Genomic DNA, 19916 nt, shown 5'->3' on the forward strand with positions numbered 1-19916 from the left:
TGTATCTTTTGTCAGTGTACAAATGGAACCGAATGGACCCGTTAGGGTCCATTTGGTTCCATTTGTACACTGTCAAGGTTAAGGGGAGACCTTCAAATTTCAACGTTTGAGAACCACTGCTCTAAATGAACGTGTGGCAAGCGTGTCACTGTTGTGTGTACATCTGTGCGTGTGTCTGTGCACCATGTGCATGTGTTTAGGCGTGTGTGCCATGGCAGGGCATGCACGTGGAGATGCTGTGGGCTTTAAGCGTGTGGTGAGCTGAGCCGAGCCGATCCGAGCTGAGGGGGCTGTGTGCTGTGAGGATTCTGTGCCAGGATGCTGTGAGAGAGAGGGGGGGGGGGGGGGTGACTAGCTGACAAAGGGAGGAAAGGGGAACCTACTTACCAGATATTTGTGGCTGAGCCCCTGGCTGGTCATTGGAGCTGAGGAGCTGGGCTTGGATGGTCTCCACCACGCGCTTAAAGCGCCGGCTGGGACCTTGAGGAGAGACAAGACGAGGAGAGAACGACCCGGCAGTGTTAAGTACTTCTGATCACAGAACACGATATGGGAGAAAGATGATATGCCGCTGGTTAGATTCTCGATAAGGAAAGTTGGGTATAACAACTTGGAATTAAACTCTCCCACACGGGAAACCAAACATCTACCACTCATCCAAAGGGGCATACCACCTGGCAAAGGGAGGTGTGTGTGTGTGTGTGTGTGTGTGTGTGTGTGTGTGTGTGTGTGTGTGTGTGTGTGTGTGTGTGTGTGTGTGTGTATATGCGTGTGTGTATATATGTGTGTGTCAAGAGCTAATCTTGCAAACAGCAGGACTGATCACGATCAGTGCCATATAATGTCTTGTGCCCATTGCCGGTGGGCACAAGACACACACAAAACCCACCAAAATTGCAACTGATTGAAACTGATGAGATGTCTGTTTGACATCTCATCCCCTTATTATTTTATGCTTTAACTATTGAAAAATAGCAGATATACAAGCTGAGAGCTTGTAGATCTGCTATTTTTGAAATATCGTAAAAATGTTAGCAAATCTTTGAATATATATATTTTTAAAACAAACTTCTGTAACTGAAATCTCTGCTTCTAGGGGTCCCTGGATGGAACAACATATTTTGAGATGGGGGTACCCAGCCAAAATAGGCCTACATGTAATTTTGGGGGTCCTTGACATGAAAATGTTTGAGAACCACTGATTTAGAAGGATTTAGAAGACATTTATAGAATCGGGTCAACAATATTCAAAGACTCTTTGGGTAGTAATGTGTGTGTGTGTGTGTGTGTGTGTGTGTGTGTGTGTGTGTGTGTGTGTGTGTGTGTGTGTGTGTGTGTGTGTGTGTGTGTGTGTGTGTGTGTGTGTGTGTGTGTGCGACTATGCGTGTGTGTGCGTGTGTGTGTGTGTGTGTGCGCTACCTGACAGCAGGGTGAAGGTGACAGAGTAGATGCCGTTCTCCTTGGTGGCGCTGTTGCTCTCGGTGTAGGTGATGTCCACCTGGAACTTGACGGGCTTCTGGAACACGGTGGGACCCGCCGTGGACTTGTACTCCGCCCGGAAGCTGGTCTGAGAGATCACACTGTGGCTCAGACTGGGGATCTGCATGGGAGGAGAGGGAGAGGGAGGGTTTGTGAGAAAGATAAACAGGTTGAAGATGTACTCTGCAAGCCAAAGAGTACACTGATCACTTGACCCCACAATCAATCCTCCAGTTCTAGGGAACACAGAAGGGGGGGTTCTTATTTCCACACAACAACTCCAAGGTATATTAACGACATAGTTCAATGTTGAAAATTAGTGGTATTCCCCTTTAAGCTGGGATAGTGGGATACTGACAGGGAGAGACAGGATGCAGACAAGGTGTCACCCCACCACACAGTTTCACACCATCAGCTCTCTCACTCTCAACCAAGGTCAAACCTGCACAGACAGGAGTCTCCTACACGTGTGGCACGCGTAGCTAGGAGAAAAAAAATCTCCACATCATGACAAAATGTGGCTGATAAGATGACCCGACCAACCAGTTTTCAAATGTTACAAGTGTATTGATCTCATAGTGCGTGGGCAATCACCTATAAGCCCATTGCAACTTGTACAACAAAGTCCTTGTGCCCTCTCTGCAAAGAATTGCATGCCTGTCCGCCATGGAAGTCAGTCGCCACGTTTGATCTTTCCCAAAGTCTGCTACTTTTCTTTTCCTTGTCAAGGATTTCTTTGCTTTTTCCCACCGGGAGGACATAGCATTACTACTAGTCCTGCTGTCTGTCAGCCCTGCCCTACCAAGCATATCACTGTTTCATAAGTTGCTAGTTCTGAAGTTACTACTGTATGTCTTGTGTTTGATGTTATCGTAACGTAACCTCAGTACAGCAATACACATGCATGTACATTTCAATGCATAATTTAATTTGATTGACTGAGGAGGTGAACAGACAACGCAGAAAGGACGAAACGACCGTGGCCAGAGGAGACAAATCCTTCACATGGTCAAATGGTGATCCTTGTAAAAGTGACAGATGCAGTGCAAATGACACACCCAAAGAATGGCTATATACAGTATGAACAGACAAACAGTGAAAGGTTTGTTGGAGCTCTTACAGAGAGAAAGGCGTGGACAATGTCTGCCTTTATGGAGTTGAGTGGCTTGTCTCTGATCACGATGAAGATCTGCTCCTCCTTCTCCAGGTTGATGAAGTTGCCAAACCACGACTTCTTAGCCAGCCTGCACGGAGGAGACACGATACAGTCAGTCACCATGACAGACCCATGAGCAGGTAACTAAGTAAAGTAAAGTACTGTATACGTACTTAAAGGAGTAGTTTGTTTTGGTGGTGAACTACTCCTTCAAAGAGATATTTCACTTAAAAAAAAACATTTGGTCATTTTATCATCTACTTAGGCTTTTGGGAACACCCAGGACAGTTATTGAATTGCTTAATTCAGTATTTTGATATTTGAGATTCATTTCCCCCTTCCTTCAAACTGCATTTTAACCAAGATAGATTCAATGAAAACACTGTCCTTTTTTATGGTGACTCCTGTCCTGACACCCTCCGAATACGTGAACAGGCCATTTGTTATTTTCTATTCTTTGACACTTTAATATATTGTACTTTTTACACTACTACAAAAATTTGACAGCTTGAATTACTTTTCATTTCATGTGTAGCTTTTTAATACAAAACATGCAATAATGATAAATTATGATGCATTAATAGGTTAGAGTTCACCCAAAAAAGGACTTCATTTCTATCAATTACGCACTTCATCTCTGGTAGGAGACTCAAATGCAAATAAACTACAGTAAGTAATTCAAATCAGTCCCACCTTTACCAGCTGCAACGTTAAAACTAACATAATGTATTACTAGTTGATGAGTGCTTTTACATGGTACTGTAAGCTTATTTTAATGCCAATAGCTTTATGCTTTACTAAGGTAGTAAAGTAAATGTCTGAAATGAATGCAGGAGTTTTACTTATAACAAGAGGAGATCTAAAGTAGATTCATTTTAGTAAACAATCTGAGGACATCTTCCATCACTGCCCAGACAGGAATCACAGCAGGATTCCTTTAATATGCCCATTATTAAACATGATTTCTGACATGTTGTCTATTAAAATCAAGATATTATATTCCAAGTTGTTATCTAAACCAGGCTTGAAATGAGAAAATAGTAAGTCAAGGTTAGGAGAACTAAAGATTTACAAATGAAATTACATTCAGTGACTGTAGCAACATAGAAATGAGGTTCATTCATCTAATTTCCACTACATTAAATAAACTCAATAAGCAAAGCAAATGATAGGAAAACAGTTTGCTGAAACACTTGCCACCAATCTAATTAATGACATTATTTTGTCAGTGTCATTACAACCAGATGGCAAGGGGACAAGCTTGTCGTGTTAGAGACAAACAATGAAACAATTTCTCCAGCATCCAGCCAGGACAATAATCTGTGAGACATCTTGAGGAATGTGACCAGGACGGAGTATGTCACTGTGTGTAACCACTATGTCACTGTGTGTAACCACTATGTCACTGTGTGTTCCACTATGTCACTGTGTGTAACCACTATGTCACTGTGTGTAACCACTATGTCACTGTGTGTAACCACTATGTCACTGTGTGTAACCACTATGTCACTGTGTGTAACCACTATGTCACTGTGTGTTCCACTATGTCACTGTGTGTAACCACTATGTCACTGTGTGTAACCACTATGTCACTGTGTGTAACCACTATGTCACTGTGTGTAACCACTATGTCACTGTGTGTAACCACTATGTCACTGTGTGTTCCACTATGTCACTGTGTGTAACCACTATGTCACTGTGTGTAACCACTATGTCACTGTGTGTAACCACTATGTCACTGTGTGTAACCACTATGTCACTGTGCGTAACCACTCACTCTGGAGAGGAGTCTGGGGTGAGGCTGGACATGTCTTCTTGGGTGGGGACTGTGGACCAACAGAGACAGGGTTCAGCGGTTAGAGAGGAGTAGGGTTGCCTGTCGTTCCTTTGAAATAAGGAGTTGTCCCTTATTTGGAGACTAAAAGATGTGTCCCTTACTGAAAGGGGACAAGGGACACACTTTGTTAGCCTGGCGTTGCCAGACTCAGGGGGGGTGGATGAGGCGAGGCGGTCTGGCCACACAAGGCTAACACTTTGTTGCTTGTTTTTGGGAATCAATCAATGACATACATCGTACAAGTTCAAAGTTCAAACACTCATAAATTACATACAATAATACAGTTTGTTAATCACTTGAAGACTCTAGACTTAGTCAACTGTACCGTAGTGGTTTCTATACTTTGTTCTGTCTACTTTAAATCTCTTTGCCAAGAGTAGCCAAACTCGTTGCGTTGCATTGTGAGTAGTTTCTCACAATGCAATGCAACGTGATGTGAGCTTGTAGATCTGTTATTTTTGGCTTATGTTCCCCCCAGAATATGGATGCTGGGGTTCAATCGGTTAATGTAGTATACAGACATATGCACACATTGCACAGTGAGATTGTACTTTTTCTGAGAGTCCTTTATTTTTCTTAGAAATAAGGGACGCCTGGCCGGGTGATTTTCAGGTATTTGGCAACCCGAGAGAGGAGACTCTTTAGACACCTGGGCCCCTGGAGTCCCCCAGGGGTCTATACAAGGACCCCTCATCTTTCCCTCTAAACCAAATATCTTCGCGACGATTTGTGGTTAATACAATCTTACACATTGTATATAATATCTTGCTGTCTGCTGTCAGACAACAAACATGAATATGAAAACACTTTGTTCATTCCATCTTCTTATAAGTTCATTGGTATTATATTTTTCAATAAAATGCAATCCAGCATCACAAACCAACCAATTTGCACCCGGATGGCATGATTCCAAATGTATCAAAAATAGTTTTTAACAGTTCTCTGGAGATTTACCAGTGGTACCGTACAGATACACCTTAACTAAAACGAAAAGGACACATTTTTCCCCCCGCTGTAATGGGATGTTATCTTCTCCAAGACATGACCCGGAGGCTGTGTTGGGTCCACTGATAAGGCTGTAAGCCATGACTAAATGCAGCTATTAGCAACACAGAGATTATTTGCGCTCGCTCCTCCGGGCCACCAAACAAAGTGGCCGTTTGTGGCTGGATGCATCCTCTGCTGCCGCAATTATCATACACAGCAATCTGATAACATCAAAACAAAACGTATCGTAGCTGTCGGGCAGAAACCTTGTATGTCCATAGGAAAAGGAAAGGGTCTGGGTGCTGGGAAGTTCAAAAGAAAAAAATATCTTTGGTGGGGGACTGACAACTTTAGTGGTTAATTCATTATTTCCATATATATATATATATATATTATTATATTATATTTTCATAAATTATTTTGTTGTACTTTGTGTTGTGCAAAAGTAGTGAAAATAGCCGATCTATATTGTGAGCTTGTAGATCTGCTATTTACACTACTTTTGAATACTTTTAAAAGTGAAAGTGGTCAAGTCTGTATGTGTGGATTTTATAATTATTGAACCAATGAAAGGTATTATGTGTTTTCATCGTTATACCTACTAGAAGCTGGGCCGCCCTTCGGGCGGCCCAGCGTCTAGTCGGCGACCTGGCCAACTCGGAACAATGTAAATAGGGAATGAATGCCCCGCCCTTTAATGCAAACCCCATTATACCTGTTTTCATAGGACCCGTTTTGACCATTTGTCTGCCTGTGTCCATTTTTGCCCATATATGGAGATATCTGTATCTGTCTGTCGGTGTCCATTTTATGTCCATATATGGAGATCACTGCAGTTATAGTTCTGGGTCCATTTTATGCCCATATATGCCCATATATGGAGATATCTGTCTATCTGCATCCATTTTATGCCCATATATGGAGATCTCTGTATCTGTCTGTCTGTGTCCCTTTTATGCCCGTATATGGAGATCTTTGTGATTCTGCATCCATTGTATGCCCATATATGCCATATATGGAGATATCTGTTTATCTGCGTCCATTTTATGCCCATATATGAGATTTCTGTCGCTTTTTCAAACAATCGTGGGTCGGGTCGGGTTGAGGCCGAGCACTGCACTACCTGCTGCGGTGGGGAACGCACGTGCCGAATTTGAAATAGGGAATGAATGCCCCACCCTTTAATGCAAACCCCATGAATGCCCCACCCTTTAATGCAAACCCCAATATACCTGTTGTCATAGGACCCGTTTTGACCATCTGTTTGTCTTTGTCCACTTATGCCCATATATGAAGATCTCTGCACACACAGTACCGGTTGCGGAAAACTCTGATGTCAGACTTTATGCCCATATCTGGAGAACACGCGTGCCGGTGGGAAGAAGGGTTCTCGAGATACGCGGATTACATACATACATACACATTCACAGAGATTTTGTGTTGACTCATGTGGCGTACGTGATGTCAGAGCCTTTTATGAAGTGATGTCACAATGACTCAGCGCTTATGCCCATATATGCCATATATGGAGATATCTGTTTATCTGCGTCCATTTTATGCCCATATATGAGATTTCTGTCGCTTTTTCAAACAATCGTGGGTCGGGTCGGGTTGAGGCCGAGCACTGCACTACCTGCTGCGGTGGGGAACGCACGTGCCGAATTTGAAATAGGGAATGAATGCCCCACCCTTTAATGCAAACCCCATGAATGCCCCACCCTTTAATGCAAACCCCAATATACCTGTTTCTGCATCCATTTTATGCCCATATATGGAGATCTCTGTATCTGTCTGTCTGTGTCCCTTTTATGCCCGTATATGGAGATCTTTGTGATTCTGCATCCATTGTATGCCCATATATGCCATATATGGAGATATCTGTTTATCTGCGTCCATTTTATGCCCATATATGAGATTTCTGTCGCTTTTTCAAACAATCGTGGGTCGGGTCGGGTTGAGGCCGAGCACTGCACTACCTGCTGCGGTGGGGAACGCACGTGCCGAATTTGAAATAGGGAATGAATGCCCCACCCTTTAATGCAAACCCCATGAATGCCCCACCCTTTAATGCAAACCCCAATATACCTGTTGTCATAGGACCCGTTTTGACCATCTGTTTGTCTTTGTCCACTTATGCCCATATATGAAGATCTCTGCACACACAGTACCGGTTGCGGAAAACTCTGATGTCAGACTTTATGCCCATATCTGGAGAACGCGCGTGCCGGTGGGAAGAAGGGTTCTCGAGATACGCGGATTACATACATACATACACATTCACAGAGATTTTGTGTTGACTCATGTGGCGTACGTGATGTCAGAGCCTTTTATGAAGTGATGTCACAATGACTCAGCGCTTATGCCCATATATGCCATATATGGAGATATCTGTTTATCTGCGTCCATTTTATGCCCATATATGAGATTTCTGTCGCTTTTTCAAACAATCGTGGGTCGGGTCGGGTTGAGGCCGAGCACTGCACTACCTGCTGCGGTGGGGAACGCACGTGCCGAATTTGAAATAGGGAATGAATGCCCCACCCTTTAATGCAAACCCCATGAATGCCCCACCCTTTAATGCAAACCCCAATATACCTGTTGTCATAGGACCCGTTTTGACCATCTGTTTGTCTTTGTCCACTTATGCCCATATATGAAGATCTCTGCACACACAGTACCGGTTGCAGAAAACTCTGATGTCAGACTTTATGCCCATATCTGGAGAACGCGCGTGCCGGTGGGAAGAAGGGTTCTCGAGATACGCGGATTACATACATAATACATACACATTCACAGAGATTTTGTGTTGACTCATGTGGCGTACGTGATGTCAGAGCCTTTTATGAAGTGATGTCACAATGACTCAGCGCTTGCGCCGATTTCCTCCGGAACAGCCTGATGTCAACAATCAGCTCCGCATAAGGAGATTCCGAACGTTTCGCGCCGGTTTCGGAAAACCGCGAGTCGGGTCGGGTCGAGGCCCGGCACTGCACTCCGCGCTGCGGCGGGGAACGCGCGTGCCGAATCTGAAGCCGGTGGGACGAACGGTTCTCGAGATACGCGGATTACAAACAAACAGACAGAGATTTGTCGCATTTATAGATAGATGATGCTACATTGTCTGAAGGGAGCCAAACCAAAATAGATTTTATTCTTATGTACCTGTCCTGTACACAAAACGTAAAATAATAAAGTACAACCTTGAACCCTTGAACCTTGAACATAGTTTGTGACATACGTTTTTCAGAAGACATGTGTAGAATGGGCCTCAGGTCTTCCTGGGGCGTACCTTGCATTTTCCTGCGGTGGAAGCGGGGCGAGCCCAGGAAGCTGTTCTTGATGGAGTTGAGGCGCGTCCTCCAGGGCAGGCCGCCGATGGAGGGGCTCGGCGGCGGCGTGGGGCTCGGGGTGCCCGCCGGGCTGTCCTTGGGCGTGTGCACCGGGGTGCCTTTGGGGGTGGGGAGAGGGCTCCCCCGGGGGGAGGGGTGGGGGGTCACCTGCGATGCGACGGATACACATTTGCCATTGTGGTCAGGGTAGATGTTGCGCCGCCGGAGCGGCGACATGGGGGGCACCGGGGAGTGCGGGGACAGGGGGATAGATAGCTTGGGGGGCACCGTGAGGGGCGGGTGGCGCCTCACCCGCGGGCTGTTGGGGACGCAGGGGGAGGCCAGGGGCGTGCAGGGGGTGGAGGGCTCTGACTTGGGGGCGGCGGGCCCTTCCGCCGAATTGGGCAGCGGGTTGGAGCGGGTGGTCTGGAGGGGCTTCTCTGACATTTTGGGCTTGGCCGGGAGGGTTTGTGTGCGTGGGTGCATGAGGGGGGACCCCATCTTTGGCTGGTAGGAGTTAGGGGTGATGATGCGGGGCCCCATCCCGTTAAGGCGGGCCTCGGCGGAGTGGGTGGGACTGCAGTTGGGGGACTGACAGAAGTCTGGGGACTGGGGCGGGATGAAATACCGCCTGACAGGCTGTGAGGTTGGGTCATGCACCGTTTATAGGATGGCAGTGCAGCATGGGGGCCAATGAGAGAGCACGGCCACAAGCCAGGTGACATAGTACAGTATTACCAAAAGAAAAAAGATAAATATAAGGAAATAAAAACCACCACAGCCCAATACAAATCGTATTTCCACGAGCAACGGCACCAGGAACGTAAAACAGGATGTGGCAGATGAGTTGAGGAGAGGTGAAGCGAGTGACACAGCAGGCAGGCAGGGGTTTGGTGAGAGTGCAAGAAAGAAAGAACAAAACAAACAAAAACAGAACATGCTATTAGCACAGTGAGCCATGTCAGAGGACAGCTGTGGCGACCATTCCTTGAAGCACCCACAGCAAAGTGAACCAGCATCAAAGCTAACCGGCTTAGCTTCACCCTTCAACCAGGGAAAGCAGCTACAGTACAATGCATGCACGATGCCATGGAATGAATGAGCTACAGTACTATCACACAGCTCTGGTACTATATGTACTTTGATACAGTGGTTCTCAACCTGTGGCCCCAGGGGGGGTCCCCAAATTATTTTGATAATTAGCTTAATGATGATGATTAGCTTAATGTGGAACATTGTTTTCTCTATCAACAGCAAACAAACCAACATAAGGTTTAAGTGTATAGAGGGTATGTGCACATTTCTAAAGTGACAATTTAAGGACTTTTTAATACCTCTAAAATGTCAAATTAAACATTGGTCAAATTGTCAAATATTAGAAACAGAAATTGTGAAAATAGCCTGTAATGCCTCAACTCTTAATGCTCGTCAGGGTGGGGGGGTCCCCATTTAAATAAAATATGATTATTTTGGGGGTCGCGACCTGAAAAGGTTGAGAACCACTGCAGTCAAGTATAAAGTATTGCCGTATACTGTGGTATAGTACAGCATATTATAGTAGAATGCATATAGTATACTATTGTAGTATCGAATACATTATGGTAGCATTGCATGGTGATATAGTCTAATACAATATAGTACAGCCCAGAATATATTGCTTTATGTTAAAGGACAACATTGTTTTTTTTTACCACAAGGGTTCATATTTTTGATTGTAAGTAGAAAAAAGAAAAGATGAGTGTTAAAATGTTTTAATTTACTGCTTACTATCGTTATAGCGATTTTAACTCTTGATTTCAGTGGTTGCAGGCATGCGTAAAAGTGGCTAAATATGTATTTTTAGACACAATAAGCCCATTGCCAAGATGCACCGGAATCTTTCATGGGCAGATGTGACTTATGGAGGCTGGTAGAGTTACTGTAAATAAATAGTAATAAAGAAATCGACAGCTTATTGTGTCTAAAAATACATATTATTTAGCCACTTGTACGCATGCCCCCACCCACTGAAATCAAAATCACTAAAATCGCTAAAACGATAGAAAGCAGTAAATGAAAACATTTTAACACTCATCTTTTCTTTTCTCTAATTACAATCTAAAATATGAACCCTTGTTGTAAAAAAAAAAAAAAAATTCAAATAATTCATATCTGTGCCTGCATCTTTGTGTGCCTGTTTTATATGCCATAGAAATATTACAGTGAATAGCAGGATACACATCTCTAAATCATTGTTTAATGATCTAAAGCAAACAGGAAGACCCCCACATGAAATTTCTTTCTATCACATTCTTTTACAGCACAGTATGTTATCAAACTCTAACACGACTGCAAAGAAATGAAACTTGTGTTCTTGCTGGGAGTTCATTTTAAAATTCCTTGCCTTTAATAGAAAAAGAAATGTCACACAGAGAGCTAAGGGGGCTGGAAGATTTTGAGTTGCAAATGTAACCTTTGTATTTTTGGCGTTAGCAGCATTAAGGCACTGATTTCCATTAAGAATGCGGTCTCGGGCCTTGAATTCTTGAATCCCTAGTTGCAAGCATCAATGGGGCATCTGTTAAGTGAGAATGCTAATCACTACAGTACATGGCATCTCCAGTTCATAGCGTGCTCTCAGATGGATCCAGTCCAACTTCAGTTCTAAGCCACAGACAGACAGAATCAAAGCCTTTCCACAACATCGGTTGTTTGTGGAGAGATTTCGTGACAATTCAATTCTATGACAACAATGCTGATAACAAATGATATTTGTACGGGCTTCTTACTTCCTGGTGGGAGCGTTTGCTGGACCCCCTTAGCCCCACCCCAAAATGTGTGAAATTACAAGTATATTGTCAGTCAGGCAGAAACCAAATGCCAAGTTTCAAATGTGTATGTTTTTTTTTTCCGCCAAGTAAAGCCCTGCTTCATCATACAAGGCCGTCGCACAAAAGTAGTGAAAACAGCAGATGTACAAGCACAAAGCGTAGATCTGCTGTTTTCACTAGTTTAGTTCATTTTTTAAATGATAAATACAAAACGGACGGTCTTGGACATACAAGCGGTTTCCACCCGACAACGACAATATATATAAAGTGGCTTGCCATGCAAAGTGTTGAGTTTGAGAACAGCAGCGTTCATATGAGACAAAGCAGGCTTCCAGCCAGGCCAAAAATCACATCAGGTAATCTGCAAAAGCTGTCTGTGAGGTCGGATGAGAGGCTGTATGTGGTGAATGGGGAGTGTTGTTTACAGTGGTGGAAAGTAACTAAGTACATTTACTTAAGTACTGTACTTAAATACATTTTTGAGGCATTTGTACTTTACTTCAGTATTTCCAATTTTCGATACTTTACTTCTACTCCACTACATCTCGGATCCAAATATTGTACTTTTACTTCACTACATTTATCTGAAAAACTTTAGTTACTAGTTACTTTGCAGGTACTGTATAAATTATAATATTATAAAACATACATAAACTACTTTAGCCCTATTTTATACCTTGGCTATTTGGAAATAGCAGAATAGTAGATCTGCTATTTTCAATCATTTTGTACTTTTACTTTTGGTACTTCAATTATATTTGGATGGCAACACTTTCATACTTTCACTCGAGTACATTTTAAATTCCAGACTTTTACTTGTAACAGACTATTTCTATATTGCAGTATTGATCATTTTACTTAAGTAAGAAACGTGAGTACTTTTTTCCACCACTGCGTGTTTACGATCCGATGGACATAAGCAGTGGAGGCGCAGTGCTACAGCGGTGAGGTGCATTGTGGGCCGCTGCCCTTTGGGCCAGGGGGTAGGTGGGTGAGACCCAGTGGGTAGGTGGGTGAGACCCAGTGGGTAGGAGGGTGAGAGAGACGGACACTTACCCTGGGACTGCTGAGAGGACTAGTGGACAGTCCGGAAGACGCACCGCTGATGGACCGTGATCTGTAAGCACACACAAGCACGCACGCACGCACACGCACACACACAGACACACACACACACACACACACACACACACACACACACACACACACACACACAAACACGGTCAAATTATGATACAGATTAGTGGTGGGCAAAACCGTTCTTTTCAGTGAACGAATCATTTCGCTCACGGCAATGATCCGTTCAAATGATTTGTTCCCGTTCACCGTTCGTTCGGTAGTGCTATCGTCCCGTGGGGAAAAAACCCACTGTCGCCTTTTTATCACGTTGCGCGTACAGCCCGCCCTCCCGTCCTGTGTGCCGGTGGCTGTTAGGGAGAGGGGACGGGGACGAAAGCGTGAACGTAACAGTTTAAGTAAATGAACGAATTGTTCACGTTTATGGCAAAGAACTAGTTCTCATGAACAAACGGCACATCACTAATACACATACGATGACAGACTTAGAAACTATATTAAATACCACAAAGCCACATTACTTTGCAAACAAACACACACACAAGAATACAACAAAAGTTCAGGAACCAAAGTAGAAGATGTTGAAATCCTCCCACTGCGGTTAAAAACCTTTACTTTTAGTGTGATATATCCCTCAAAAAGAATGACGTTCACTCTGCAGAGGGAAGTGGAGGGGAGTCCGTTTACCTAATGAGGAACGGCCTTCCAGGAAGCGAACAGATTCTCGGCGGGCTCACACCATCTCACACACGCTTTAATTTAAATCGAAACTTGTTCTCTATCCATCTTTCTCACACTGTCTTTCTGTCGCTTTCTCTCTTTTGTAGAAAAAGTGAGAGTAGGCACAAGAAGAATCCTCTGGCAGTATTTGATTCCACACAGTAAAATTATCCCTTTGTAACTCTGAGATGTAACCAAATGAACACTGAGGTTTTACTGTGAGAAAGTCAGCTACGTGCGTTTGAATGGGTCATGCTGGAGGAGAGGTCATGGTGCTCTTGTACTGGGTACAAGAGGTAAAAAGGACCTCAGTTTCACCTACAGTATTAATGTTTACTGTTGAGTGAGAAAACAATGGTTCAGATTGAATTAAACATCTGGGAACCCCCCAAAATAATGTGGAGACCCCCCTGGGGGTCCTGACCCACAGGTTGAGAACCACAGTTTTGGAATAGTCAGCCTTCATGAGAGCATGATGACACCAGTCCCGCGGCTTGTTGTTCTGCCTTTTCAGAGTTAATGTTTGATATAATATATTAACAGACGAGTAGCATCGTACCATGCAAAAAACACGGCACGTTTGGCCAGCGGCCATTCGGGGGGAGGGGGGGGGGGGAGGGGGGGGCATTACATTCTGCGATTTACGGTACATTAACAATTGTCGGCATGCCAACAAGACACGTTGGCAGAGGGGGTCAACAATCTATAAATACTTCAAACCACATCAGTACCGTGTACACACACACACATACACACACACACACACACACACACATGCGCGCGCACACACGCACACACTTCATCAGCACCACATGTACTGCATCTATTCTCCTTACAACGCGTGTATCCATTTTTCATTTGCGATTCATTAACTTTTCATATCTCGCTGTCCCTTTCTCCTGCGCCAGAGTCCCTGCTCTGTCTGAACCCCCGCCCCCTCCCCCCCATCCCCATTCCCATCGCAACGTGACGCGGAGGCTGACGACCACACTGAACATCTCTTTGGGATTTAATTGTCCACGAATGATTTGCCTTTGTTGGAGATGAAAATTGAAACAGTAAATCATGTTTAAATATGCTCGAAGACACTCTCTCTCTCTCTCTCTCTCACACACACACACACACACACACACACACACACACACACACACACACACACACACACACACACAGACACAAAGACACACAGAATGGCATCGCTGATTAGATTTCTGAGCTGATGGGCAAAGCGTTTTTTTGAAACTTTCCATGCAATGCTACAGTATGTGTGGACGTGATGGGAAATTAAATGTTGTCGTATGGGTACAAGCGCATCTCTACGATATCGCAATGGTCTCAAGAAAAGAATAAACACGACAAATGAGAATGGCATTCACTGTGAAAGGACGATGCTTATCTTGTGGCACTAACCGTAAAATACAGTAGCTACGGTAGTATCTACTGCCGGGGGGGGGGGGATGCTTTAGAGAGACGAATGGCTGGCAGGTCTACCAGGACACCCCTCTAATATAACATGACACAGAGACCCCCCTCTGTTCATGTGCTACACATTATCCGCACACACGTCACCTGTACTCACAGGAGCCAGCATAGCATTTTAGTCTTTTAAAGTCTGTTGTTAATTTATTGCTGTGTGTGTGTGCGTGCGTGCGTGTGTGTGTGTGTGTGTGCGTGCGTGTGTGTGTGCGTGCGTGCGTGCGTGCGTGCGTGCGTGCGTGCGTGCGTGCGTGCGTGCGTGCGTGCGTGCGTGCGTGCGTGCGTGCGTGCGCCCGTGCGTGCGTTTGTGATAAGGGCATGATAGAGACATGATTTAAGAAATGATTTCCGTGTACCTCTCCAAATTAGATAATGAGAACGAATAAAACGCTTTTCAAACAATGATGGAACATGATTGTTTTCATCCCCTGTTTCCTCTCTGCTCCACCGTTAATAAAAGGGTCCTCCGTCTGTGTTCTCCGGGCGAGTTAATTTATGCTAATCGCTGGTTGGCCCGGCCGTGAGCGAACGTCTATAAACTCAGACACAAGGTCAGCCACGGACACGGACGGCATCGGAGAAAAAAATGAAAAATAAAAAAGCACGGGCCGGGGGCCGCGTCCCAGCGATGAGATAACCCCGTCCTCATCACGCCTCAGTGAGCAAACAGACTAGCACACAGCAGAGACAAACAAAAATTAACACACATGCACACGCGCACGCACGCACACACACACACACACACAGGAGGACGGGTAAAGAGAGAGGGTGGCAGTCACAGTAAAATCCAGAGTATTCATTTAACTTTGAGAGTAAAAATGTACCTAGGCCTATACCATAACATCACTATCCAGCAGAAACCTTGTATCTCCATGTTTCTTAGTATAAATGTATCATATAACACAAAACTAGTGAAAAAGGCAGATCTACAAGCACACAACGCCTTGCGGTGCGAGGCGTTGTGTGCTTGTAGATCGGCTATTTTCACTAGTTTAAATCATTTTTAAAATGATAAATACAAAACGAACGGTTTTGGACATACAAGGTTTCCACCCGGCAACGAAGATAACCTTCCATATTTGACAGTGAAGAGGGAGAGAGTGAGCAAGAAAACAAAGAGTTGACCTAAAAATCTGCCCTGGGGGACAGATATCAAAGAGGAGGGAACAAAAGAAGGTGGAAAGCATGTTTATTCTAAATTATTTAGGTGGTAAAGACAAAAACGGAACAGTTGTGCTACGGTCTACTCAGGTTTTACAGTGCTGCTTCAGTTTGCTACCGTAGGAAAACGACTACTTTCGACAACTACCGCTCATTAAGATCTCGTTAGATCTTGTCGTGGTCGCGGCAAGGCACAAAAGGCTATTTACTCCCCCCGCTAACTAGATTATCGGCTTAAGCGATCGAAAACATGGCGGAAGAGCTAAAGGAAATGGATTTTTGCACAAGGCCCTGGCGCTTGTGGATGAAATGAGGCGATAAGACAAAGCAGAACAAAAAAAACAGAAAAGATAAGACTATACCTTTCTTCCTTGCTGCAGTTAGCGTTTGTGATATCCAAGCTTTTACTGAAAACAGACTTGCTGCAGAGGCAGACAGGAAGAAGAAAAAGGACCCCCCAAAAAAATACATACAAACAAGAGACAGAAAGAGAAAATCACACAAGGAGAAAAAAGGTGAAATCCTATTGAGAAAAGCATGCGTTGCACAGATATACCAGAGAGGAGTTGGCACTAGGGCATTCACCAAATATTCGAATATTCGAATATCAAAGTCACTATTCGACGTTGTTCACCGAAGTCGAATATTCGCTTATTTTAGTTTTTTTATTGTTTTCTCTTTAAAAAATATATAGTTTATAAAGCTTGGCTAGATAGGAAGTCATAAGAATGAGTTGTCAATGCCCCTGGTGGATGAATTTGTTAATGCTTTATACCAGGGCTTCTCAAACCTTTTTAGGCCATGACCCCCAAAATAAACAAATTTGAACTGGGTACCCCCACCCTGACAAGCACTTGGAATTGTAGGTATTACATTTAATGTGACTCGGTTCCACAGATAAATATTGTGAAAATAGCCGATCTATATGCTCACAACGCCTTGTGAGCATGTAGATCGGCTATTTTCACAATGTTTGCCTCTTTTTACTTAATATTTGACAGTTTGGCCAGTCCTGTCGAATATTCGACTATTCGAATACTCTGAGGTCGAATAATTAGAATACTAAAAATCACTATTCGTGAATGCCCTAGTTGGCACCGTAAGAGAATTAGGGCTGGTAAATCAATATTCGAATCTCGAACATTCCTCAAATATGGGGGGAAAAAATATATATTTGAATATACCGGTACATTTTTCCAACAATGTATCAAGTTATAAAAACGAACTTGAATCCGAGCAGCGAGCGGCTTGCCCCTCTTCCGCAGATGTCCTGTTTTTATGATATGATAATCATTTTTAATAATATTCAAATTAAATTTCTGAGGAATGTTAACAGCCCTAAAGAGAATGCTGTAAAATCATCACAACATAAAACAAACTGAAGCAAAGACAGTGCATGCACACAGCAAGCTAAAAACGACAAGAGAAAAGACAAACAGGAGGAAAGAGACATTCATGGGTCATGCTTGGATCACTTGACATGTTCACCATACTTCCACACTATAAGGACGATATTTCCATTTGCCATGCCTGTGTCTCTGCAGCCTTCCTTAAACAGTTTGTCTTTACACCGTAACAACAATGTCATTTGCAAGCACCTTGCTGTTACTGATAATGCTGTAACCTCAGGCCTCAAGTGTGTACGTACAGTAGTAGGTTTGTGTTAGGGCTACATGATGAATCCTGTTTTTGCTGTTCCTGTGAATTATTTACTCCCCTCATTACTTCTCTGGTGAGTGACGCAGCTGCAGCCCCTCCCCTCCTCCCTCTGGCAAGAGATTCTACTTCTGACCGAGACTTTATGGGTTTTCATGTTTTAATATACGTCACAAAACCTTTTATATACTGTTTTTTTTATAGCAGAATTCAATTTGAAAGAGCTGCGTACCGTACAGATAATGCTGCCACTATAACCAATGGAACAATGGTTAACTTATAGTGGCACCATACACTGATATGTTACGTGCCTGCCCGGTGTAGCCTTGGGGTTAGTGTGTGTGTGTGTGTGTGTGTGTGTGTGTGTGTGTGTGTGTGTGTGTGTGTGTGTGTGCACGCGTGCGTTTTGTATTCCAAGCCACTTGTTATTCGCTTCAATACTGCTGATTGAATAATAGAGTCCTTGAAAACATTTCTAGAAAGACTACGCAGCACTCAGTTTACTGAAGACTAAATTAATTTCATGGGATCGTAGTACAGTTTATAGAGTTGGCTTCTTATAATATCGCTGTGCTTTTGTTGCAGTGCATGAATTGTTCCTTGTATTTATTTATTTATTCATAACATTTTACTAAACGTCTCTCGCTAGTAGTAATTGTATAATACTGCATAAGTGCTCTTGTGTGCAAGAGTCTCTCTCGATAGTCTGTAGTGAATAAATCCAGTGGTGTAAAGTAACTAAGTACAGTACATTTACTTAAGTAGTGTTCTTAAGTACAATTGAGGTATTTGTACTTGAGTATTTCAAGTAGCAGCACGCCGAATCGCAACACATTGTGAGCTTATAGACCTGCTATTTTCAAACATTTTGTACTTGTACTTGTGTTACTTTAAGTACATTTTGATGCCAACACTATCATACTTTTACTCAAGTACATTTTGAATTCCAGACCCTTTTACCTGTAAGGGTGACCTCACACCAAAATACCTACGAGAGTGGAATCCGCGTTCCGCCAATGCATTTCAATGATAAGGGAGCGTTTTTTGCAGAAATCCTCTGCTGGCATGAAACTCTTCACTCTCATTGAAATGCATTGGCGGAACGCGGATTCCACTCTCATAGGTATTTTGGTGTGAGGGCACCCTAAGGCTGCACCCACACCAAAGTACCTATGAGAGTGGATTCCCCATTCCACCAATGCATTACAATGAGTGTTTTTTTTTTTGTTTGTTTTTTTGCTGAATTCTTCTACTGGCATGAAAACGCTCCATTCTCATTGAAATGCATTGGCGGAATGGGGAATCCACCCTCATAGGTACTTTGGTATGTGTGCAGCCTAACAGAGTGTTTCGACAATGCAGTATACTTTTACTTACTAAGTAAAACATGTGAGTAGCCTACTTTTTTCACCACTGAATAAAATCTATCAGGATGATTCGTGCACTTCTGCATGTACGGCGGCACATATCTCTGAACATCCAGCAGTGATGCAAAGCAGTGACATAGTGTGTACCTCTGTCCGTGGGTAGCCATGTCGATAGCCCGTCGTACCGGCACCGGGGAGCCTCCCTCGGTGACACACAGCACCTCCATAGACTTCCTCTCCGGCCTCCGCTTGCCGTGGCGGCTCAGCATGGGGGAGTCCACACGCTTCCTGGGAGGGTCCGCTGGAAGAGAGGGAGGGGATGATGGGAGAACAAATGGTGGCTGAGTGTCAACTAGAGAGCAGTGGTTCTCAAACCTTTTCATGTAAACAGGGTTCCCACGGTCATGAAATTCCTGGAAATATTTTGAAAATAGAAAAATATTTTTCAAGTACTGGAAAAGTTTTGGAATTGATCAAGGGTCCTGATAAAATCTTTATTGATTTTGTTAATACCTCTGAAATGACAAATTAAACATTGGCCAAATTGTCAAATATTAGAGGCAGAAATTGTGAAAATAGCCGACCTACATGCTCACAATTTTCACAATAGAAACGTGTTATACAAAATTCCTCAACTCTTAGTGCTCGTCAGGGTGGGGGTCCCCAGTTAAAATATGATTATTTTGAGGGTCACAGCCTGGGAAAAGGTTGAGAACCACTGGCATACACTACCTGTCTTTGGGCATTGCGCATAGGAGTAAGCGACTTGTTATTGAGCTGAATTATTGTTATATAGTCCTGGAAATTGGGTTAAATATTCTGGAAAGGTTTTGGAAAGGTTTTGGAAATTAATTGATAAAA

The 19916-nt window shown here is 43.6% G+C and overlaps 1 protein-coding gene across 1 annotated transcript in view; it reads right to left on the reverse strand.

Moving 5' to 3' along the window:
• brsk2b (BR serine/threonine kinase 2b) overlaps positions 1–19916 on the reverse strand; it is a gene marked incomplete at both ends in the record, with an annotated part of 140685 nt that overhangs the window by 6099 nt on the left and 114670 nt on the right. Inside the window, 8 exons of the mRNA XM_080730327.1 lie at positions 388–480; positions 1420–1600; positions 2600–2723; positions 4413–4461; positions 8749–9427; positions 12655–12715; positions 16395–16454; positions 19203–19356. Of these exons, the coding sequence (XP_080586453.1) occupies positions 388–480; positions 1420–1600; positions 2600–2723; positions 4413–4461; positions 8749–9427; positions 12655–12715; positions 16395–16454; positions 19203–19356 (1401 nt within the window). The remainder of the gene's footprint in view (positions 1–387; positions 481–1419; positions 1601–2599; positions 2724–4412; positions 4462–8748; positions 9428–12654; positions 12716–16394; positions 16455–19202; positions 19357–19916) is intronic.

This window comes from Nannobrachium achirus (genome assembly GCF_963921795.1).
Source record: "Nannobrachium achirus genome assembly, chromosome: 7".
In the NCBI taxonomy this organism is placed as follows: Eukaryota; Metazoa; Chordata; class Actinopteri; order Myctophiformes; family Myctophidae; genus Nannobrachium; species Nannobrachium achirus.